Below are 25113 nucleotides of genomic sequence, written 5' to 3'. Positions count from 1 at the left end.
ACTGGGCTCATCTAAAATAAATGTGTCAAATGCAAACTTAAGGGCTTTCCTATGACATTTACCAAGTTTAACTAATATTAATTCAATGAGGAAAAACTTATGTTTGACTTCAAAAATCCACTTGAAAATATCATTAACCATTATCATTCACAGTTAAGGGATGGGAACTCGGGATGGAAATCGAAAACCAGTTCTTGTTCAGAACCGGTTTCCAGTGTATGAATTCCTTGGAATCGCTTGCCAATCTGTCTAGCGAGTATATTGTCAATACATTGAGAACAGGAAGTGTTAGCATTTGCTTTGTAATGAAAAAGGGGTAGGATTCAATAAGTTCTGCTTCTTCCTACTCCTTTTCGAACATGTTTAAAAGAGAAATTGGAAATTGTGATGTATCATTGTATGTATCAATTAACAGGATGACAACTTAACATATAAATGACAGATCCCACATACGGACAAAACCTGTCCAAGAAAAATATATTTAAAAGAGTCTATGAAAACCGGGCCAATCTAAACAAACTCATAGTAATTACGCATCATAATTAAATTAAATTATCCCCTCAACTCCCCCCAAAATGGATTAACTCGCTGGAATAAAAAAGACAATATAACATACATCCATAAACGTGGATGCATGTGAAAAAGTGCAATATATTTATCTGTACAGTAATCTATTTATTTATTTATATATATTTATTTATTTTATATATATATATTATATATATTATTTATATATATTTATTTATATATGCACCTTAATGCTTTTTTTTTATCCTGCACTATGAGCTTGTAACGAAATTTCGTTCTTATCTGTGCTGTAAAGTTCAAATTTGAATGACAATAAAAAGGAAGTTTAAGTCTAATTAGTTAGACCGGTTCGCTGCAATTCTAGACCCATGCCTGTTAGAGCATAAAACGTAAAACAAAAAACTATGGGAAATATTAACAAATTCCTCCCCCGTGTGTCGGGAATGGTACAACCCGAAACTAGATTTAATTTTTTTGTATTTGAAAAAAAAAAAGGCATTTCAATTTCAATAATTTTGTCAATTACCAGGGTGAAAACTTAACATATAAATGACATAGATCCCACATACGGACAAAACATGTCCAAGAAAAATATATTTAAAAGAGACTATTAAAACCGGGCCAATCTAAACGAACTCAGAGTCACTGACATATTTGCTGCAATTGTTGACACATGCCTTTTACAGTAAATGACACGAATAGAACTATGAGAAATATGAACATAAAACTATGGGAAATATGAAAAAAATACTCCCCCGTGTGTCGGGAATGGTACAACCCAGAAGTAGAGTTTTTTTTCAACCCGGAACTAAAATGAATACGCGGGAAACTTGACCGGGGTTGCATTAGCTAGCTCGCGAGTACACAACTCAAACTAAACTTGGAATTCCAAAATGAGGTAACGTATGAATTAATTGTTATAGTCAAGTTATTGCAGTATATACTAGCCAGTATGTCGCTTGTTATACTAGCTAAACGCGTCACCCTTATGTTTTGTTTGTGTATTACGCATTGGTGGTGACAACGTCCGGCTATTGCTGTGTCATATATTTGGACATCTAGCAGGGCACTTTGACACGGGACGATCTGATAGAAAAACAACTTTTTATCAACTTTCAGTAAATTCAGTAAAATTCGCAAAACAGACTAGCTCATATATTGCCTGTAAGTCTATGTTCTCAGTCTTCTAAAACAAATGTATCACATTTGTAATTCTACTTTATACAACATATGGTATTTTTTTCATTAATATTTTTATTTCCAAAAATTTCGTAATCTTGTCAAGAGTATTATTTTCCTAATCGAATGTGGGTAATTATGCATTTATTAAATAAAGCCGCACAAATGATTTTTTGGATGAGTTGCTTCCCTTGCATTCAGTGAAGGTAAACAATATTGCATGCAACATGATCATTATAACAATACTGAAGTACGCTATGTTGTTTCCACAGTACCAGAAAGGGAAGAGGAGCCAAGGCAGCACCTGTTCCACCAAATGACAACAAGGTTAATTTATCACTGCTTATTTGCAAAATCATTAAACTATTTTATAATTATGTCTACATTCACCGTCCTTTTGTCACCATGTCTTGTACCAATGCAAGGAAATCAAAACACAAGAGGAATATGACATTATTTGAGTACCTTGAAGTTAGAAAGGCACTATACAAGTATAACCCGTTTAATTTATAATTTATTGTCTGTAGAAACATTTTAAATTCCAATTGTCATTATTCGAAAAATATATATATTTTTTTCTTTCTCCTTATGTTTTTTTACCCTCCAGAAAGGGTTGTCTCTTGATTCCCCCGACCTGTCTGCCATCGATAGAGAACATTTTTTTGAAGGACTCCAACAAAACAACAGTGAGTTGTTAAACGGCAGCTTCAAATCCATTTTGTTCTTTACTAGTTGGAAAAAAAAGTCCAACTTTTTGGTGACAAGAACTTTACTTGGTTACAATTGTAAACATTTTCAAAGTCTGTCTCATGTAATGCCTGTGTTGCCCAGGTAACCCTCTCCATAGTACTGCCATTGAAGAAGATTTGAAACCACCAAAAGAAGGCCATACGCAGAAAGGCAAAGCAAAGACAAAAGACTTGACACAGAAAGTGAAAGATGTTGTGAAAACCAGGTACTAAATACTTGAATATTGCAAAATAAGTTAACCGCAACATGTAGAAATGCATTGACCTGATGTTGAATTTGTGTCTTCCAGACCCATTAAATCAAGAACGAACAAACAAACCACTCCAGGTTTTCCTGTTCTTAAACAGCTGATTGGGAAGAAGCCTGCCAAGAAGAGTGTCCAACTCACGTCTGCAGCCAGGTTAGTTCAGTTGGTCATCCGGCTGTCTGAGGGTTGTCAAAAGTATCGATACTTTAATACCAACTTGATACTGACACGCAAAAAACACATCAGTACCTGCTTCTTTTAGTACTGAATACTGTTCAACACTTTTTTTGTGGCAAACCCTGTCAATTCTCAGCATGTGAGCACTGAGTCAGCGCCTAAGAAGATGCCTGCAGTCTTAAAACCAAAATAAAATAAAAAAATATTCAGTTTTTTCAAGTATTTACTTGTAACGGCTGCAACTAACGATTGATTTGATAATTCAATAAAGTAATAATCTGTCGATTATTACTTCGATTAATCGATTAATAATCGGATAAAAGAGACAAACTACATTTCTATCCTTTCCAGTATTTTATTGAAAACAAACAGTATACTGACGCCATGTTATTTCAACTTGCCAAATAAAACAGGGAAAATGTTAAAAAAAAAATGCACACTTTTGACACCCCTGCTATAGATAATAAAAAATTAAATCTGATAAATCTATCGATAAAAAGCAAAGACTGACGACGCATGCGCGTTTATCACAACTCTCTCACTCTCTCTGTCTCTCCCCCTCCCTCACGAATGCTGCTGCGCACCTTCACAATTTGTTTTGTTTTTAACCTTCTTAACCCTGAACGTACATTGAAAATACACGCAACCCTAACTCAAAATGCCGGACATTTGAGGCATTTAAGAAACACCGCCCGGACAGCCCCGCAAAAGAGGACATGTCCGGTGAAAAGAGAACGTATGGTCAGGACCTAGCCCGTTAGCTGCTAGCATGCGATCGGTTTCACCGGACATGTCCTCGGTATAGCTCAGTTGGTAGAGTGGCTGTGCCAGCAACTTGGGGGTTGCAGGTTCGATCCCCGCTTCCGCCATCCTAGTCACTGCCGTTGTGTCCTTGGGCAAGACACTTTACCCACCTGCTCCCAGTGCCACCCAGACTGGTTTAAATGTAACTTAGATATTGTGTTTCACTATGTAAAGCACTTTGAGTCACTAGAGAAAAAGCGCTATATAAATATAACTCACTTCACTGTTTTGCTAGCATGCTAGCAGCTAACGGGCTAGGATAGACTGACCTTACGTCCTCTTTTCACCGGACATGTCCTCTTTTGCGGAGCTGTCAGGGCGTTTAAACCACGTGCAGTACGCTACTTAATATGTTCGTGTGGAAACTCGTTCGGTACACCTCCGCACCGAACCGAAACCCCCGTACCGAAACGGTTCGATACAAATACACGCACCGTTACACCCCTATTATTTATTGTTTATTGTTTCTCAGCTGTTTGTAAATGTTGCAGTTTATAAATAAAGGTTAAAAAAAACCAACAACAAAAACGTAGCCTCAGCGCATGCGCATAGCATAGATCCAACGAATCGATGACTAAATTAATCGGCAACTATTTTAATAATCGATTTAATCAATTAGTTGTTGCAGCCCTAATATATATATATGTGTGTGTGTGTGTGTGTGTGTGTGTGTGTGTGTGTGTGTGTGTGTATATATATGTATATATTGAATATAAGGAGGTTGAGCTACAAGTTTTAGAAGCTCTGCTAAACAGATCCAGCTTTAGTAAAACACTAAACACCATGTAGCAGTATTAGTAAGTGCTAAACATGAAATACAAACCACAAACATAATAAAACAATAGTTTACTGCACTATGTCTGCTTTTACTTTGGTGTCGACTGATAGAGTGTCCATGCCTTCCCGTTCAGATGAATAATTAATTTTAATCCATACAGAGGGTTAAAAAAGTTGCTGCTGACAGTCACACTGTCTTCAGTTGTGTGTGATTTTGTCTCCACCTCCTGGTATAAGCTGAATGTCACAAATGAACAGCTTCTGGATCAAGGGTGTCAAACCTATTTTAGCTCAGAGGCAGCATGGAGGAAAATCTATTCCCACGTGGGCCGGACGGGTAAAACCATAGCATAATAACTTAAAAATACAACTACGACAATTTCAGATTATTTTCTTTATTTTACTTCGACCCAAAATAGAACAATCACATTCTGAAAATGTACATGTCACAAATAATCTTCCTGACAAAACACTTCAAGTTAGTTGAAAATTCTGAGGAAAAAATCGGTGCAGTTTCCAAAACGCTATGAAGAACACACTGAACTTAGACTTAATCTCAATGTATCTACAAAACAATTAAACTTTAAATCACAGCCCATCTAGGATTGAACAAAAAACAAAATAAAGATTAAATAAAAACTATTTTATGTGTCAACTACCTCAATTGGCATTTCTACATATTAATCGTGCTAACTCAACAAGCTATACAAACTGAGGTAGAAACCTTTCAAGAGGGTTGAGTTACTCCCTGCCTTCTAGGAATCATTCTGTATCGATAGAAAAATAAAAGCTGTGCAATGTGTAAACAATTTTACAAACCAAAAATAAAAACTTAAAAGACTGACAGTATTGCAGTAAATCACACTGTTCAATTCCTTTAAATTTGCACAGAAGACAAAAATGTTCACACAACTATATCAATGTGCAGTGTCTCATGCAGCATTTTCAGTGGGGTTACCCATTTTTATTTCACTCCTGTTTGTTTTACGTTGGGTCGAGGGGGAGGAGTCACAGCCCCGCTTCACTGTGCACCTGCTTGGTATATGCTCACCCCGGTATAAACTATTTGCTTGCCTAACATAATTGCTACAGTATTGCGACATCCAGCAACAAAACAGCAATTTCTTTCATTTAAAAATGCAGCTCAATTTTACACTTAGCAAACCCATCTCGCGGGCCGGATAAAACTTGTTCGTGGGCCTAAATCGGCCCACGGGCCGCATGTTTGACATCACTGTTCTAGATTCATAGCTAAATCCTCCTAATATCCAGATAAGCGTCATGATTTATAATCTAGAATAACTTTGACGAGCCAAACACGATGCAGTCGTAGCAGAAGCAGAACACCTGCTCAATATGCGCTGGTGCTTCATAATCTTCTTCTTCTTTACAGTTTTACGGCAATTTGCATCTATATACTGTATGTTGCATTACTGCCATCTTCAGTTTAATATTATATTTTCTTTGTGGCTTGTGCAGCCCTTTGAGACACTTGTGATTTAGGGCTATATAAATAAACATTGATTGATTGATTGATTATATTTACATTAAAGTCTCTTCTTTCGTCCAGTGCAGCATAAACTATAGTTAGCTTTTGGTTATCAATGCTAAAATTAATTTGTCTGCGCTAGTGCTAATAATAACAATATTATTAATATTTGGTTAATATTCAGGTCACGAGAGGTAAATAGAGTATTTTTTGCGGATTTTAGGATGGTTATTTAAAGTGTTTTTTGGGCACAATAGAGAGCCCTTATAGACTCCATTGTTTGCGGACGTTTTATTTATTTATTTAATCGTAAATGGGTTATGCTTTGTATAGCGCTTTTCTACCTTCAAGGTACTCAAAGCGCTTTGACACTATTTCCACATTCACCCATTGATGGCGAGAGCTGCCAACCACGACCCATCAGGAGCAAGGGTGAAATGTCTTGCTCAAGGATACAACAGACGTGACTAGGATGGCAAAAGCCGGGGATCGAACCAGGAACCCTCAGGTTGCTGGAACGGCCTCTCTACCAACTAAACTACGGCATCCCCATTTATGACTTAGAATGCATGAAAAAAGATAAACAGCACATATCTTTCAAATTTTTGCACATTTCCAATATGACTTATCTGATAATATGGTCAGAGTGCAGAAGTGTTACTAGTAGAGGTGGGAATCTGTGGGCACCTCACAATTTGCTATTCATTTGGAATAAGAAACAGTGCAGTTAATTCCCACATATAAGCAAGTGAAATCTGTGGTGAAATCCAGTTTTTTCCAACTACGCACCATAGCCAAGATCAAGTCTTTCCTCTCCTCCAGTGACCTACGGAGGGTCGTGTTGATGCTCATCTTTTCTAGACTGGACTATTGCAATGCCCTTTATGCTGGGGTCACCGACAAGACCATCCATAGCATGCAGCTAGTACAAAATGCAGCTTCCAGGCTGGTGACAGGCTCAAAAATGAGGGAACATATTTCTCCCATCCTCTCCTCCCTTCACTGGCTCCCAGTGAAGCGTAGAGTGAAATTTAAGATCGTCACGTATGTCTTCAAAGCGCTCAATGGTCTCGCCCCGGCTTACATTAAAGATCTCCTGGACCAACCCACCACCTCCAGGCTTGGTCGTTGCCTTAGATCTGACAACCAGATGACCCTGAAGGTCCCACGGTCAAACCTGGTGACAAAGGGAAACCGTGCTTTCTCAGTGATGGCACCTAGGTTATGGAATAAGCTCCCCCTGAATATTAAGTCCGCCACCACTCTGGACTCTTTTAGAACACAGCTTAAAACTCACTTTTTTACTGCAGATGACTTTTGATTAATGTGTTCATTGTGAGTCTTAAATGTTTAGTTTAGATTCCTTTGTGTGTCTCAGTCTCTGTTTCTGTTTTTTTTGTTTCTCCACTCGGGGTGCGCCCCGGGCTGATGTAACAGTTGGTTGGGGGACGCATAATAAATGAAAATAACATAACATAACATTAAATATTACATTCATGGAAATGTGTGCAAAACTGGACATAAGTGCATGATAGTAAAGGGGCTGGTCAAATCTCTCGGTGCGGTAACTCTCTGCAGTCAGTCAAATTTTGAAACGGTCTGCATTACTTTATTTACAATGAATACATAAATTATTGACGTTTACTAATCGATTCTATAATGTGCATGTCCGAATTGCAATGCATCTAAAAATCGATTACCGTTTTTAAAAATTATACACACTTAACCCCATAATGACAATGTCAACAAGTTTTTAAGAGATTTTTGCCCATTTTTATCAAGAAAAAAACTAATAAATCACATGTACATAAGTAATCACAGCTTTTGCCAGGAAGTGTAAAAGTGAGCTTAAGGGCATCCTGTTTCAACTGATAATTTTTTAAATGTTCGTACAGCTTAATTAAAGTCCACCTAGGATAAATTTAGTTGGTTTGACATGATTTGGAAAGGCACACACCTGTCTGTAATAAGGTCCCACACTTGACAGTGCATTGCAGAGCACAAACCGTCGATGGAATTGTCAGTAGACCTCCGAGACAGGATTGTCTCAAGGAACAAATCTGGGGAAGGGTACAGAAAAATATCTGCTGCTTTGAAAGTCCCAATGCCTCAATCATCCTTAAATGGAAGAAGTTTGGAACCACTAGGACTCTTCCTAGAGCTGGCCGTCCATCTAAACTGAGCGATCAGGGGAGAACTGACTTGAATCTGATTGAACATCTCTGTTCTGATCTGAAAATGGCTGCGTACCGACGCTTCCCATCCAAATTGATTGAGCTTGAGAGGCGCTACAGAGAGAAATGGGGGGAAACTGCCCAGAGATAGGTGTGCCAAGCTTGTGGCATCGTATTGAAAAAGACTTGAGGCTGTAATTGCTGCCAAATGTGCATCAACAAAGTATTGCACAAAGGCTGTGAATACTTACATACATGTGATTTCTTAGTTTTTTATTTTGATTAAATTTGCAAAAAAAGTAGAAAAAAATTTTGTTTTTGTTTTTATGGGGTATTGTGTGTAGATTTTTTGAGGGCAAAAATAATGTATGACATTTTAGAATAAGGCTGTAACATAAAATGTGAATACTTTACGGATGCACTGAATACCTAATGCAACTTAACCAAAGGACATCTGTATGTAGTATGTATACTGAAATTGTTTACTTTTACTTTACTTCTTTGCATCATATTAAGGCATTTGAATGATCAGCAAATGAAGACCAAACAGAAGAAAAAGACTGTGCCAGGCAGAGAAGGGTCCAGTCATCCACAGGTAATTAAAAACATGTATTTCCAGTATTTCAAGGTGTCTTTGCTGTCGGGTTAAACAAGGCGTGGACACTGATCTTGTGCCAAATGTATTTCCTGTTAGGAGGAGTCAGGTTACAGCACTAAAAAGAGACGCGCTAACGTCCTGTCCTCTGATGAGGGAACAGACGAGGACACAATCTGGGTATGAACCTAATTAGTCTAAACTGTGTTGTTTTTAAAGGTTCTAATCTAACGCTTCATTTATTTAGAACCCAAGTACAAAAAAAGCAAAACTGCACAGTGTGAAGAGAACCCAAAATACCTCCGCAGGTAAAAAATCATCCCCAGGTAAAAGAGCAATGATTACTAGCTACACTATACTCTTACAACCCTATTCTCTCGTTTGCACTTAGGTGTTTTTTTACACGCTTGAAGTTGCGCATGTTTGTCTTATTTGTATTCTCCCATCCAGCCCATGGACAGGCCCACCCCGCGTAAGCTGGCCAAAAGTGGTCAAGTCTGGAATGAGGCGGACTTTGTCTTTTTTATTTTTTTGGCTGCTCAAAAATCAAGAATCATGGATTTTTTACTAACACTTGTGAATGTCGTGAAATAGATAACACTTACAGTTTTAAAGGGCTGTATCAATCAAGGTAGTGCTTACATGTAGGGCTGCAACAATTCTTCAGTTAATTCGAATAGAAAAAAAGCCTTGATTTATATTTCATTGCTTCGATGATTTGTTTGATTAGTGAAATACGCAGAGATTGTATGGCTCCAGTGCACAAGAAAGGAGTGCACCTATTGGTTATGCAGCTTGGGCTGCCAGTGATGTGTTTCTGTGTGTGTGTATGTGTCTGGGGGTGGGGCCAATAGAGAGAGATGGCTCAGAAAAACAGCAACAAATTGGAAAGAGAGCAAAAGGCCTAGAGAAGATGAGAGGGAGGTTTTGCAAACATTTAAAAGTGAATAAGACCGACATCGTAGTACACCATGCACAGAGGGGGCTGCTCCTTCTAGCTCAACACTGATGAAACTAGATCTTAATTGAAGGAACTGGTCAGTAAAAGACAACGTTTTTTTCCCACCACCACTTGACACAAACTGCACTGCGCGCTAGTAACTATGTGGGTCGGCGGGAATATTGAACAACAAATCAATGACTGAAGTGACAAACTTGCCATCTAAACAATACCACGGTTGTTGACAAGAACATACAGCCATGGAAGCACAGTCAATCTATTTATTAGGCAGAGGTAACACAAACCAGTGAAAGATTCAAAAGAGCTGCCGAAAAACTGCCGCTGCTAGCCTGCTAAGCTAACTAAAACAGCTAAAAACTCAGACTACTGAGTGGACACACTGACATCACTCGTCACTAGGCAACAGGCACAGCCTTTTAAAGGGCACATGCACATACTGAAACTTATCTTAACTGCATTATGCCAGATATTTGAAGTTTATTTCTTAAGAAACACATTAATTAATTGTCCTGGTAATTAATTACATTTATTAAAGAGTAATTCCTTAAGTAATTCAATTACATTTGATAAAGTAAGGAATAACTATAATTAATGACTTTTTAAAGTAATTTTCAGAACACAACATGTCAGACAGCATCATGAAGCAGTTAGCAGGTTGGTGTTCCTGGCTAACATATTTGTGTGTATGTTCTGACACTCAGCATCAAGGGTTGGAATTGGGGGTTAAATCACCAAAAATGATTCCCGGGCGCAGCCACCGCTGCTGCTCACTGCTCCCCTCACCTCCCAGGGGTTGATCAAGGGTGTTGGGTCAAAAGCAGAGAATAATTTCGCCACACCTAGTGTGTGTGTGACAATCATGGGTACTTTAACTTAATAATAATGTTTATTGTTAAAGGTAAATTATTTTCATGTTGCTGCTGAACCTTTAAACATGTCCTCCTAGACCAGGGCATTTTGTTCTTTTGAGAATTGAAAGAATTGAGTCTAGCAAAATGTTTTTTTAAAGAAGATTGGAGATTATATTTGACTTTTCTTATATTATTTTCAAGTCTTTTTCTTTTTTCTTATCTCAAAACACCTCTTAAGTTGGGATCCTATTATGCAAAACTTACATTTCTTACTTGTTGGTACCCGTTTTGTGTACAAAATTGAAAAACAAGGCATGGCGGAGATATTTAGTTAACTCAACATATATTTACATGTATGGGTTCCGTGTTTCCCCCAGAAAATGTGTTAGTTAAGGTGGTGTCTCTCCAGGGGGAAGGGGGTGGGTGGTTGTAAGGAACAGCGTAACTCGGCCTGTCGCCATCACGTCTCCATCTCATCGCTGCCACCACAGCCGGGGGGGGGCAATAGACTACAAACTGTGGTGACATAGGCCGGCTTCGTCGCGTGAGGAAGCCTACAATTTTTGGTTGTGTTTTCCGCTCCATATGCTGAATGCCGATAAACTATATATATCTCGAAATTTTTTCCGTAAAGTAAAAACAATACACGAAACAGTCCTAGTTACCTGAGATACTAAGTATGGCATTATTATGACTTAGTAAATCAATATTTTGACTTACTAATTTACGAAATCAAAATGACTTACTAAGTCAAAATAATGACTTAATAAGTCAAATTAATGACTTACTGTAAGTAAGCGTTTCCAATAAGCATTTGAAAAAAAGAGTTAAAAGTGGGGCCACATGCTGACATATGCCGAACTCATCATGCTTAATTTATTACAGCATTTGGGAATCCTGTAGTTGATTTTTATTATGTAAATGTTATATTTTTATCAACATGTGATAGCAGGGACCTTGCCATTCAAAACTAGGCTGCTACATTACTAATGATTAATGTAACTATAGCTGAAAAAAATAGTACAATCAAATCAAATCAACTTTATTTATAAAGCACATTTAAAATTTACCACAGGGGTAGCCAAAGTGCTGTACAATGGGCAGGTTAAAAGATAATACAAGAACCGAGCAAACACATAACAACACAAACAGAGCATGATAAAAAATAACTAACTAAAATAAATGCAACATATAACCATAAAAACAGGTTCACAGCAGGTGTATTATGGGGCGCCACAGCAGGATGGATATCACTCAGTGTTAAAAGTAAAAGTATGTTTTTAAGAGAGATTTAAAAACAGGAAGAGAGGAGGCCTGTATAACACTCAGAGGTAGGTCGTTCCAGAGCTTGGGAGCAGCAGCGGCGAAAGCTCTGTCACCTCTAAGCTTCAGCCTTGTGTCAGGGACCGTCAGTAGCAGCTGATCGGGTGGGGAAGTAAGGCTGAAGGAGGTCAGAGAGATATGTTGGAGCGAGGTTGTTTAGACATTTAAAAACAAATAGAAGGAGTTTAAAATTGATTCGGTAACGCACAGGGAGCCAATAAAGGGACGCTAATATAGCAGTAGGAGAGACTATTCATCCCTGAACACCATGGAGTTCATGTAGGCTTTATGATGCAGTTACATTATTATATCAACTATCAGAGACAGCTTCAGGAAACTCTTCATTTAACATAATGTAGTTTTTTGCTGCTTCAAAACAGCTCAATCAACACAGAAAAAGGTAAAGTGAATTAACTTAGTTGTTAACTGTAGGTCAATAATGCTTGTCTTTCTCTCAGACAGACAGGGCTTTTCTGTCCGTAACACACACACACACACACGCACGCACACACACCGCAAAATGAGCTAACGTTACGCTAAAAACTAATCAGCCTTCACCTCAAGGACTGCGAGCGAGCTGAGCTGCCGCTTATGTTTCTAGAATGTCAACGGGCTCATAGTGATGTTACTAGTAGTTGACTGGGAGGTGTTTATTATAATTTGGGCAGAGTCCGCTGCCTTATGCTCACCTGCTAAACATCTTTCTGCTAACCCCACGACAGGAGCACTGACTCCATGCGCACTGAATACGCACTGCTGATTGGCTGTTACATGCGCTCTGAATACGCACTGCTGATTGGCTGTTACATGCGCCCTGAATATGCACTGCTGATTGGCTGTTACCGCTCTGCGTGTAACCAATCAGATGGTTCTGTGGGTGGGACAATGCTGGGTGCTGCGAGACCTACTGACAGAGACAGAGGCAGAACTAAGCGGAGCAGCTTGTTAAGACTTTAGTTTAGGCGGTGGCTCTTTGTTGTTAAGGTGGCCGCCTTAACAACAAAGCGCTGCGGGAAACCGTGCTGGTTAATTTATGGGCCAAACTACATTGGGATATAAGTTTTGATCCGTATTGCCTAGCCCTACACTTGTGTTAGCGACAGTTTAGGGATGTTCTCTATGTTTAATTGACCTTTACAGTAGGCTTTATGATGGAATTGTGTTATGTATGAGGGCATATGTGCACCTTGTTTGTGTGTTGATAATGAAATTGTGATATTAAAGACATTTCATATCGCTACAATTTTTTTTCTGTGCTACAAAAAAAATTCGGTGCTACACATTTTTTTTTTTCATTTAGTGGCACCGGTGCTACCAGTGAAAAAGCTAGGCGTACAGCACTGTAATGTTAGGTGTTCAGAGGGAGAGACAACTGTGTGTGTGCGTGCGTGCGCGTGCACGCGCAAGTTGGAGAGTTTAATATTACTGTCAAAAAAATAAATGGAATTACTTGTTAGAAATTGCATTATAGATTTAATTTCTATGAAATAGTCACATCGTTCGATCACTGTCCAGATGAAATCGTATTGAACGTCCGTTCGTTCCAGGATGTTCAAACATGGCATATATGCGGTCCCCCATCTGCTGTGGTCGCACTCAAACCGATGTGCAAGTGGTCCATAAGCAGGACTGAAACTCGCACGTTCACAGTCTAATCAAAAGTTGTTTGTTTCTTGTGAAGTCAAAGCAGAAAAAGCAACACGTAACAATATTAACTTTTTTGTTGTGTTCTCATTGAAATGCCTTTTTTCCTTGAATAAAGCCGACAAAGACTTGAAGGCCGAGAAGAAAAGTCTAAGAACTCGCGGAGGAACCGAGTTGGAGGCGATATTAAACGCCTTCCTGGATTACTGTGGCAATTACAAGTAATTATAACATTTTGTTGAGCACTTCGATGTCTCAACTTGTAACATTTGTGTGAAACGGCTTAACTGTGTGTGTACGTGTGTTCCTTTTGTAGGGATTGTGTAGCATCTACAGCAGTCAAGCACTCCATTGCTTGTTTCTCCAACAATGTAAAGGAACAACTACTTGAAAAGGTCAGTCTACTTAATTACTATTATTTTTTGCCTGTAAGGTGACCTTGGGTGGTATGAAAGGCGTCAACAAAAAATAAGTATTATTATTAATATTATTACTGTCTGTCTGTTCGCCCAATAAAATGTTTTCAAAAAACGGTGAACTAAAAAGGAAGCGTTCCCCTTGCACCACACTTAAAATCTGGTTATTTTTCTTTGTTGTCCTCCTAGGACGTAGCCTTTTGGCTAACGTATAGACAAAAAAAGCACAAATATGATACTCAATGGGTTTTGTTTTCTTTTGTGGGATAATTTTCTTTTCTTTTTCATAATGTGTCAAAAATAAAGCGTGTATATATATATATATATATATATATATATATATATATATATATATATATATATATATATATATATATATATATATATATATGTGTGTGTGTATATATATAGTGCTGTGAGGTTCATGGCTGGTGAGGCACTGACTTCATCACAGTCAGATTTACAAACATATGAACCCTAAAGAGTATCTTATTCACCATTTGATTGGCAGCAGTTAACGGGTTATGTTTAAAAGCTCATACCAGCATTCTTCCCTGCTTGGCACTCAGCATCAAGGGTTGGAATTGGGGGTTATTAAATCACCAAAAATTATTGCCGGGTACGGCGCCGCTGCTGCCCACTGCTCCCCTCACCTCCCAGGGGGTGATCAAGGGGATGGGTCAAATGCATCTAGTGTGTGTGACAATCATTGGTACTTTAACTTAACTTTAACTTTACACATAAAAACTGTAGCACACAAAAAAGCACATTTAATTAAAAAAAACGTTATTATGGTCTTACCTTTACTTATAAAATAAGTCCATGAGCCGCTGTTGTGCTGGATTAATGCACCCCCTGACGAGAGTGTTATATCAACTAAAGCCCTCACTTAAACTTTCCATGTGCAAGATTGAATCTATTTAAAAAAGTATAACCGAGGGTTTATAAATGTCGCCTATACTGTATGAAACTACAAAATAACAAACACGGAGGCTCGAGTTTACACGAGGACCACTTTATTTACCTTCTTTCAAAAACTTCCGCTCCACTCCAACGTGTCATCACTTCCGCTCTTAGCGCCTTCAAAATAAGAGCTCAAGGCATATACTGTATAACAGCGCATAACAGGAACTTAACATCACAAAGAGGAAAGCCCATAAAAATAGGTTACAAAAGTTATTTAATAAGAAGCCAAAAAGTGCAAAAACAATAATGTTCGTGTTGGAGGAGTTGTGAATTAGGTACACCTGCAGTCTGCAGGTGTACCTAATGTTGTGGCCCTGCAGTCATTCACAACTCCTCCAACACGAACATTATTGTTTTTGCACTTTTTGGCTTCTTATGAAATAACTTTTTTAAATAGATTCAATCTTGCACGTGGAAAGTTTAAGTGTGGGCTTTAGTTGATATAACTATCCCGTCAGGGGTTGCCGTGCATTCTACGGCGGGGGTGCAGGAGGCGAGCCTCAGCCAGTGCGTCTTTTGCAGCCGTTTTATGATCGCTCGGCACAAGAAATACTTTACACACATACAGTTGTTGACAAAATACACTGTACATTATATACCTCAGCTAACTAAACTATGGAAATGTATAATATAGTTCATATAGCAATACGGTCTCACTGCACAGCAGGCCAGCAGTTAGCCGAGTCCGCAATCCATGGTGAGGCACAACGCAATGACGCGCCTCAACTGGCTGCTGTTCACTGCACCGTCTCTTCTCAGTATTTGAACGGCAAATGTGAAAATTCAGCAAATTTAAATAAAGATAATCTAAAACGGGTGAAGTTAAATGGAAAATAACTTTATAGTATAATCACTGGATACATATAACAATTTAATAACATTTTTTTCTTTTTACATTTTTTTTCTTTCCATGATGGCAGGTGAGGCCCCGCCTCACCTGCCTCTAGTGACTGCACGTCACTGATATACTGTATGTATGTATGTATGTATATATATATATATATATATATATATATACTGTATGTATGTATATATATATATACATACAGTATGTATGTATGTATATACTCTATACATACAGTATGTATATATATATATATTAATATTGATATCGCAATACCGATTAAATTTTACACCCCTAACATGTATATGTATATATGTATGTAAATATAGCTCCGACCTAGCAATTCCTCCCTCTTCAAGATGAAAGCATGATTAAACTTACCTGCAAAAGTATGTGTTTGACCACTTTAAAGGGAACTGCACTTTTTTTGAAGTTTTGCCTATCATTCACAATCATTATGAAAGACATAATGCACTTTTTTATTGGAGTTTTTGCTATCGTTCACAATCATTATGAGCGACATGACAATGGATGCGTCTTTTCGTGCCGTCCTCGCCAGTTTCGGGTCCTAAATGGCTGTCAGTGTACCAACTTGTCGGAGTACCTACTCACACTTATTCTGTCCAGGTAAGATGCATGATTTATGATCTAGAATAAACTTACAGGAAACAAGGAAGCAGCAGACCACTCAGTGATGTAAATATAGAGATACGGGATTGATCACGGCGCCGCTATAAGTAGTTTGTCTGCATTAGCGCTTATAATAACAATATTACTAATACTTGGTTGATATTCAAGTCACAAACTGTAAATGGTGTATTGTTGGTTATTTATTGTATTTTAGCGAAATAGTGGAGCTACCATTGGCTCCGCTGTGAGCTGACTTTTATTTACGTTTATTTAATATTTAGAATGTGTGGTTTTCTGCATTCTCCATGTGACTGCGTGCGTTCCCTCCGGGTACTCCGGCTTCCTCCTATCTCCAAAGACATGCACCTGGGGATAGGTTGATTGGCAACATTAAATTGGCCCAAGTGTGTGAATGTGAGTGTGAATGTTTTCTGTCTATCTGTGTTGGCCCTGCGATGAGGTGGCGACTTGTCCAGGGTGTACCTCGCCTTCTGCAGAGTGCAGCTGGGATTGGCTCCAGCAACCCCCGTGAGCCCGAAAGGGACAAGCGGTAGAAAATGGATGGATGGATTAAAAAAAATCCATCCGTCATCATGTCTTTCATAATGATTGTGAACGATAGGCAAAGTTCCAAAAAAGTGCAATTCCCCTTTAAGGAGGAAAACTATCGGTGTGAGGAGATTTGATGGTAGCTAGCCAAGCAGGAAAGAGTGAGTAGTCACTCGATGAAGAATAGTCATATCCTCTCTCATTTCCCATGTCTGCTTACTTGTAGAGATGCATTGTATTACATAATTTTCACCAAGTGACGTGTTTCCATCTGGACGTGACTCATTGTTGATTTGTCACAGGGTGGATGATTTTTTTTTTTCAACCCAGCAAAAACAAACACACACCAATTTTCCTTTGTGGACAGGGCCTAAGCAGTGTGAACCATGACACAGTGGGCACTATGATGTTTTTCACTTTTGTTTCATTTTTTTTCTTTTTTTTCCTGCCAACGAGCAAACAGACAAACGGAGGGCTCTATATTCAATTATACTTCAGTTAGACAAATATTTTTTCTCTGGTTGACGTTTTAAGTCTAAATGGACCCTTGCCCTCACTTCAGAATGTAAAGTACTAGTAGTGCAGCCCGTCAGCTACTAGCTAAAACAAGCAAAAACAAATAAGTGTTCAGAAAGCAATACACAACAGTCAAGAATAAAATTGATGTAATATATAAAAAATAAACAATAAAAATGGAATGTTTATCCCAGCTGAAGAGTCCCTTTACATCAAAGGATGTTACAGGAAGAGCTGTACACACACTTGTATACAGCTTTTAAACATTTTACAACATGGCCTCGCCTATTTGCCTAAGTAATCTTCACCACGCCCTCCTCAGCTGGTGGGTCTATCATTTAAACCAGTATTATTAAATATAACTTAATGTATGCTATTATTTGTGTTGTTCTTATTATGGCTGCTGTGCCACCAGTGTGCTTATGAGTGAGTCTATGTGTGTTTTAAAGCAGTGTTTCTTATTCATTGTTGGCCTGCGAGCGAACCCTAGAGGGCTGCCAAAAAAGTATCTGTTTCTCAGCTGTGCGCCACAGCGCTACTTAGTTTAATACACTTTTCCACCACTTGTGACAGTAATGACAATCTCAAACAAACAGAAGAAGTTTGGAGCTATAGTCATAGAAGTTTCTTAAGCATAAAAAAGTATGACTAAAGTGGTGAAGCTATATTTTTACTTGCACTTTTAATTTTATTGACAGTTTATTTAAGAAACATATGAATTATTATGTATTTTGTTGTAGCACAACATAATTGTATGTAAATGTATTTTTAATCTGTCTTCTTTTGCAGTATGTTTATATTTATTTTTGTAATAAGCCTAACCTAAACCTTGATAATCTGTGTGATTAACACATGCTTTCATATCACTTGACAAAGTTGATCCTGTTTACCTGTAAGGAGGTTAAATATAGTTATTGAATACGATTAAATTCAACAGTAAGATTATTAGTTCAATGTTAGTATTTAACTGTGCCCCGGTCCCCACTGCAGAGCAAAATTTGGGCCCCGAGGTTAAAAAGGTTAAAAAACCCTGTTTTCAAGGACAGCCGTGGCTCAGGAGGTAGAGCAGGCCATCTAGAAACCGGCGGTTGAGAGTTCAAACACTGCCTCCATTCCAGTTACTGCTGTTGTGTCATTTGGGCAAGACATTTTTCATACAAGTCTAAACAGTTCATTAATCAAACAAGAAATGTTCTTTAAAGTGCTCATTCCCAGCAATAATTTTTAAAAACCTTTGTTTAGTTTCTGATGTTGCACTATTTTTTTTGTTTTAGATTTCTTCATGTAAAGAGCTACAGGTTCTGAAACGGGACAATGCTAAGGTAACTATGGGAAACCATTACGCTATTTATGTTGTACATTGCCTTCTACTTTTTTGCGTTTATTTTTGGTTCATGGATACAACCATTTACCCAGAGAATGGAAGTCATGCATTGTGACCGTCTTACAGACATCTCTTTACTATGGTCACTTTATGTTAGCGCTGCACAAATAATTTAATTTGAATCACGATCACAATTTTGGCTGCCACAATTAAATGAGGGTGATCATCTGCGATATTAACATATAAAAAGCAGGCTCCGCTTCATATTAAATCAAGCACTTTTACAACCGCAGTGGCAGAGAACAGCCCTGTGAAGTGTGCGCCACACCACAGGCCTTTGTGTATGAGCACAAAATTCCATTACCACGCCAAATTTAAACATTAACATTATTAGTATTATTAACATTCACAAATTTTTCCTCAAGTTGCTGCAGATAATCACTTTATTTCACTTGCTTCACTTCCGTAGAGTCTCTGTGTGCGTTTAAGACCGCGCTGCTGTTATTTGATGGCGACAGGCATACACAAAATTGGAGACGGACGCATTTGTCCCACCCAAAGTGTATACAGCGGAGGAGAAAAATATATGATTTTGAAAATGTGACAAAGTGTCGCTCCTTCACTCACCTGTTCTGGCTCTGTGTAGGGAACATTGCAACTACTTGATAATAACGTCTTGTTTGTTCACTGGGATGGTCACTTGTGCAGTATTTCATTGCTAACTCTGTCAGTGTTCCAAATAACATCAACACTAGTTACATGTTTTGTCATTTCATTGAATTGAACGCAGGCTGTGAAGTGACAGCACGCTGTCTGCACTAAGCCGCATGGTGTTGTTGGAGAAGAACAAAGCTTTTTTTTTTTTGCCCGAATCTTCATTGGCTAAAATTGGCTTTGTGTTTCCAATTGACATTAAGAAATAAATACCATGTTGTTTTTACATTATGTGTAGGGAGTTTTTTTAAATCAATCAATCAATCAATGTTTATTTATATAGCCCTAAATCACAAGTGTCTCAAAGGGCTGCACAAGCCACAACGACATCCTCGGTACAAAGCCCACATAAGGGCAAGGAAAAACTCACCCCAGTGGGACGTCGATGTGAATGACTATGAGAAACCTTGGAGAGGACCGCATATGTGGGTAACCCCCCCCCCCTCTAGGGGAGACCGAAAGCAATGGATGTCGAGTGGGTCTGACATAATATTGTGAGAGTCCAGTCCATAGTGGATCCAACATAATAGTAAGAGTCCAGTCCATAGTGGGGCCAGCAGGACACCATCCCCAGCGGAGACGAGTCAGCAGCGCAGAGATGTTCCCAGCCGATGCACAGGCGAGCGGTCCACCCCGGGTCCCGACTCTGGACAGCCAGCACTTCATCCATGGCCACTGGACCTGTGCCCCCCCCCCAAGGAAGAGGGGAGCAGAGGAGAAAAGAAAAGAAACGGCAGATCAACTGGTCTAACAGGGGGGCTATTTAAAGGCTAGAGTGTACAAATGAGTTTTAAGATGGGACTTAAATGCTTCTACTGAGGTAGCATCTCTAATTGTTACCGGGAGGGCATTCCATAGTACTAGAGCCCGAATAGAAAACGCTCTATAGCCCGCAGACTTTTTTTGGGCTCTGGGAATCACTAATAAGCCGGAGTTCTTTGAACGCAGATTTCTTGCCGGGACATATGGTACAATGCAATCGACAAGATAGGACGGAGTCCTAAAAAAGTTATTATTTTAAAAAACAGTTCAGGTGACATAGCATTTTGTGAATGTTTTGCGGTGTATAGTTAATTACTAGATGATGTTTTGCACTCTGCTTGTTTCCTTGGAATCGTACTAACAGCTAACAATTAACAGGAATAAAAACGAACTATTGTGCTGAATAGAGTTTGGAAACATATTTCAATTGGGTGCCAACATTTGTGTTGCGGCGAAACCTGTTTGAATTCATGCACTCCTTGCATCAATGTAATTGTGCACCATTGACACTTTCACATGAGTCCAGTCGTTACACTAAATAACTATATTGTTCTATGCATGTTTCACACTACAAACAATCAAATGTATAATTAGGTAAAGTGGAGGTGTCCAACTAATGACACGTGGGCCACCCATGAAACGTTGCTAGTATTTAAATGGCGCTGAAAAAAACATCAACAATTGCAAAATAGAGCTAAAGGTATCATGTAAGGTGGAAAAGCTTACACGTTGGTGCTAATAATGAACAAAAACACAAGTAGTTGTCTTTAAATATATGGATAATGTTTATTTAGCCATTTTATTAAACTATCCATCCATTCATTTTCTACCGCTTAAACTATTTCATTACAAATTACATGATGGACACACCCCCATCCCTACAATGTTTACTTAACATAATGAACAATTGTGATTAATAATCGCGATATCAATATTGCTAAAAATAATTGTGATTACTGTTTTTGCCATAATCGTGCAGCCCTATTTTATATTGAGTAAGTGTTCAGTTTTGTCATTTTTGTTTACTATAATATGTTGTATTTATCCTTTTACCTGTCAGGTGGGCTCAATCATCCATAAAAAGAAGCAGAAACTTTTAGATGCCAAGAATGAGCTAATAAGGTAATGCACATGAACATATTAACCTTCTTTCCCCAAAAGCAGACATTAATCCATCATTGTATGTAAATTGTATAATTCAATAGAAATACTAATGTTCAATCCATTTTTGAGATGGTCTGTTTAGTTTTTTACTGAATAAGACTCAGAATGTACATGAAAATACATAATGTGGGATTTACAATATTAACTATGAACAACAAAACACTGCATATTTAAATTATATGAACGTTGCTTCTCTACTCCAGACCACTTCCTTGATAGACATATTTTATAATCGAGCAAGAGAAACAAAGATGCAACAAACACAGCGAAACATAAACACAAAGGGTAAAAAACCTTCCACTGATTCGATATAATATTGTTTTGCAGAACGTTGTTGTAGAAATCTGCCTCTGTCTGACACTCGCATTTGCTATGTCTCAGGCTTGTTTCTGCTCCGGCCACTCTGCCTGTGCCTTGTCTGCATGAAGCAGGGCTTCCTATGGTTACCGCAGTAACCCATATGTCACTCAAAAGTGCAGATTCTATCCATTGGAATCATTTCTGTAGTTTGGACATATCCAGCGGGCTGCATTGAAATGTTTATTATGTTGTATTATGCCAAGGTAGCCCAGTTAACTCCCTTTTTTATGCTGTTTTACAAGACCCGTGTCACTTGTCTTCAAACTTGACACCTCATTGGCTGGTTCTGAGACAGGATCGATTGCTTCAGTCTTAATTTACCGGAAGGGAGTTTTGCTTTTTGAAGCAGCAAACTTATTGACACTGAATTTTTCAGCATTGAATTTTTAAAACACTGAATTTTGCTAACAATTTTTTAAAATGAATTTGTCACAGTTACATAAATTCAGTGTTAAATTTTTTGCAATATCTTTATAGATAGCGTGTGTGTCCTGAGTAAGCTGAACATTTTGGCCTTTGACCTGAAATAAATTGGTTAAGAAATTTAGCGGGAGAAGCCTTGCAAAAAACGGGAAGGATAAACATTTTATGAAAAAGTGGTTCAGAACAACATACATCCACACTATGAATATGGCGATGTCTTTTTGTGTCGTTTAAAGCCTTTTCAGCTACTGTATTGACAACTTTGATTTTTTAACCTAGATTCACTGTATTAGGGCATGCATGCAGGTAGTGACCGGTTGCACAAATTAGTCACACAGTGTGTAAAATAAGGAATTGAGTTAGAGTGCATCTGGAAAGTATTCACAGTGCTTCACTTTTTCCACATTTTGTTATGTTACAGTCTTTCTAATAAAATTGAGTACATTAATATTTGTCCTCAAAATTCTACAGACAATACTCCATAATGGCAATGTGACAATGTTTTATTTTTATTTTTCAAATGTTCTAAAACTGAAAAACACAAAAATCGCATGTACATAAGTATTCACAGCCTTTACTCTAAACTTCGTCGAGGAAAACCAACACTTCCCATCCAACCTGATGGAGCTTGAGAGGTGCTGCAAAGAGGAATGGGCGAAACTGCCCAGAGATAGGTGTGCCAAGCTTGTGGCATCGTATTCAAAAAGACTTGAGCCTATAATTGAGCAAAGGTTGTAAATACCTGTAATTGTATTAGTTTTTTGTTTTAAAATATTAGCAAAACTTAAAAATATACTTATATTTGAAGAAAATTGAGGACAAAAAAATTATTTATTCCATTTTGGAGTAAGGCTGTAACAACACAATGTGGGAAAACTGAAGTGTTTTAAATATTTTTTGGATGCACTGATACAAACTGAAAGCAATGCTAACATGGTGGAGATAATAAATGATATCTGTCATCAGAAAGAAAGCCGTTTCGAAGAAGTAAAACAATATGGTATGGACTGAAAGGAGAACTGCCCTTTTTTTGTTTGACGTTCACAATCATTATGTACGGTAAGACATGACGACGGATGGATTTTTTTAATGCATTCTGAATATTAAATAAAAGTAAATAAAAGTCCGCTTACAGTGGAGCCAATGGGAGGTCCACTATTCAGCCCATAAAATCCGATAAATAACCAATCAAAAAGCGCCAACAATACTCCATTTAATATTTTGTGATTTGAATATTAACCAAGTATTAGTGATATTTTTATTATAAGCGCTATCGCAGACAACTTATTTATAGCGGCGCCGCTATCACTTCCCGTGTAGCATTGTTTAAATCCTCGAGTGGTGTGCTGCTTTCTCGCTTCTTTGCTCCCTGTAAGTTTATTGTAGATCATAAATCATGCATCTCACCTGGACAGAAGGTGGCTGTTGATATAATCCGACATGTTGATAGCCATTTAGGATATGGAACTGGCGAGGATGACACGAAAAGCGCTTGTTCCCCCCGCCGCGCCCCCACACCGTTTCTTCGTGAGTATTATACAACATTTATTCTTCTGAATTGGAATATATAATAATAATAATAATACCTGGGATTTATATAGCGCTTTTCTAAGTACCCAAAGTCGCTTTACATGTAGAAGCCATCATTTATTCACACCTGGTGGTGGTAAGCTACTTTCATAGCCACAGCTGCCCTGGGGTATGAACATCCTAATGACAGCGGACCTTATACAGTAAGTTATGTTTTATTATGTTTGTTGGCTCTCAAAGTCTACAGTGAGCAGAAATGAGTAATGAAGAAAAAAAAAAAAGCAAACTTTGTAATGCATTTTTTAAAATTAATGCGCTGCATATGCTTAAAATGATCAAAATACGTAAATATTATGTTATATATTATGATATATATATACTTACAGTATGTATATAAAACCCTAATGGAGGTATTTGAGTGTTTTTTAGGGGCTTTATAGGCAGAATTGAACAACTCCCATAGGTACCATTGTAAGCAGACTTTTGATCAAATGTATTTAATATTTAGAATTATTTTTTTAAATACATTTTTCTAATCCATCCGTCTTCATGTCTTTAATATTGATTTTGAATGATAGACAAAATTCCCCAAAATGTGCAGTTCCCCTTTAAGGAGAAATGTTAGGGTGCATCTCTGGTTTTGTACAGTTAATGACTGTAAGAGTAACGCTGTGTGTTTCATCCAATAGTGCAGAGAGGCAAGTGAGGCTACTGCAGAAAGAGAAAGCTGACCTTGAACTCCGATTAGAAGATATGAAACGAAGCCAATCCTTCCTCCGAGATCTTCGAAAGCTCAACGGAGTGTACTTGAAGTACCGGAGAGCTCACCCTAAAGAGAAAGAGACAGTACGATTAACACACTTGTGTCCGCTTTTCATCAACTCACGTATTAACTTTTGATTCTTGTGCTCTACTGTTGCAGTATGGAGCATCGAGTTTAGCAGCTCTACTGCTCGAGACTAAGTGTATTCAAAGAGCAGAGAGAGGCATCGATAACCAACTGGAGAAACGCTGAAGGGGAGATAATATGCAGCAACATAAACCAATATAGGAAACTCAACCAAACACTTGTATTATTCTTAACTATAGAGAGTACCAGTAGAGGTTTTTTTTCAATACATAAACATGCAAGAAATCCTGTAGAAAACAAGCCACATGGTGCCGTATTACGATCCAGTGTCAAAGTGTGTGTACAATATTTGGTTTATGTTGGGGTGTTGTAAAAAAAATATAAAAATATAAAAATAAAAACCTAATAAATATATATGTATGTATGTATATATATATATATATATATATATATATATATATATATATATATATATATGTATGTGTATATATATATGTACATATATATATGTATGTGTATATGTATGTATATATATATATATGTATGTGTATATATGTATGTATATA

At 37.9% G+C, this 25113-nt stretch overlaps 1 protein-coding gene across 2 annotated transcripts; it reads left to right on the top strand.

The window, feature by feature from the left end:
* Positions 1-1291: 1291 nt before the first annotated feature.
* On the top strand, positions 1292-24874 carry cenpu (centromere protein U). 2 transcript variants are annotated; one of them, XM_061979903.1, is made up of 14 exons: positions 1292-1426; positions 1980-2034; positions 2315-2393; positions 2539-2662; positions 2747-2857; positions 8642-8720; positions 8820-8900; positions 8968-9028; positions 13618-13720; positions 13816-13894; positions 18695-18742; positions 21281-21342; positions 24387-24543; positions 24620-24874. In XM_061979903.1, the coding sequence occupies exons 1-14, from the start codon at positions 1422-1424 to the stop codon at positions 24710-24712; spliced, it is 1137 nt and encodes a 378-aa protein (XP_061835887.1). In that variant the 5' UTR covers positions 1292-1421; the 3' UTR covers positions 24713-24874. The 2 variants fall into 2 exon arrangements, with proteins under 2 accessions (XP_061835887.1, XP_061835886.1); XM_061979902.1 differs by having other exon boundaries at positions 8968-9046.
* Positions 24875-25113: the final 239 nt, after the last annotated feature.

Source organism: Nerophis lumbriciformis, linkage group LG19 (genome assembly GCF_033978685.3).
Source record: "Nerophis lumbriciformis linkage group LG19, RoL_Nlum_v2.1, whole genome shotgun sequence".
NCBI classification, from domain to species: Eukaryota; Metazoa; Chordata; class Actinopteri; order Syngnathiformes; family Syngnathidae; genus Nerophis; species Nerophis lumbriciformis.
Note: the sequence above shows the minus strand (reverse complement) of the source record. Positions and strands in the feature narration are given on the sequence as shown.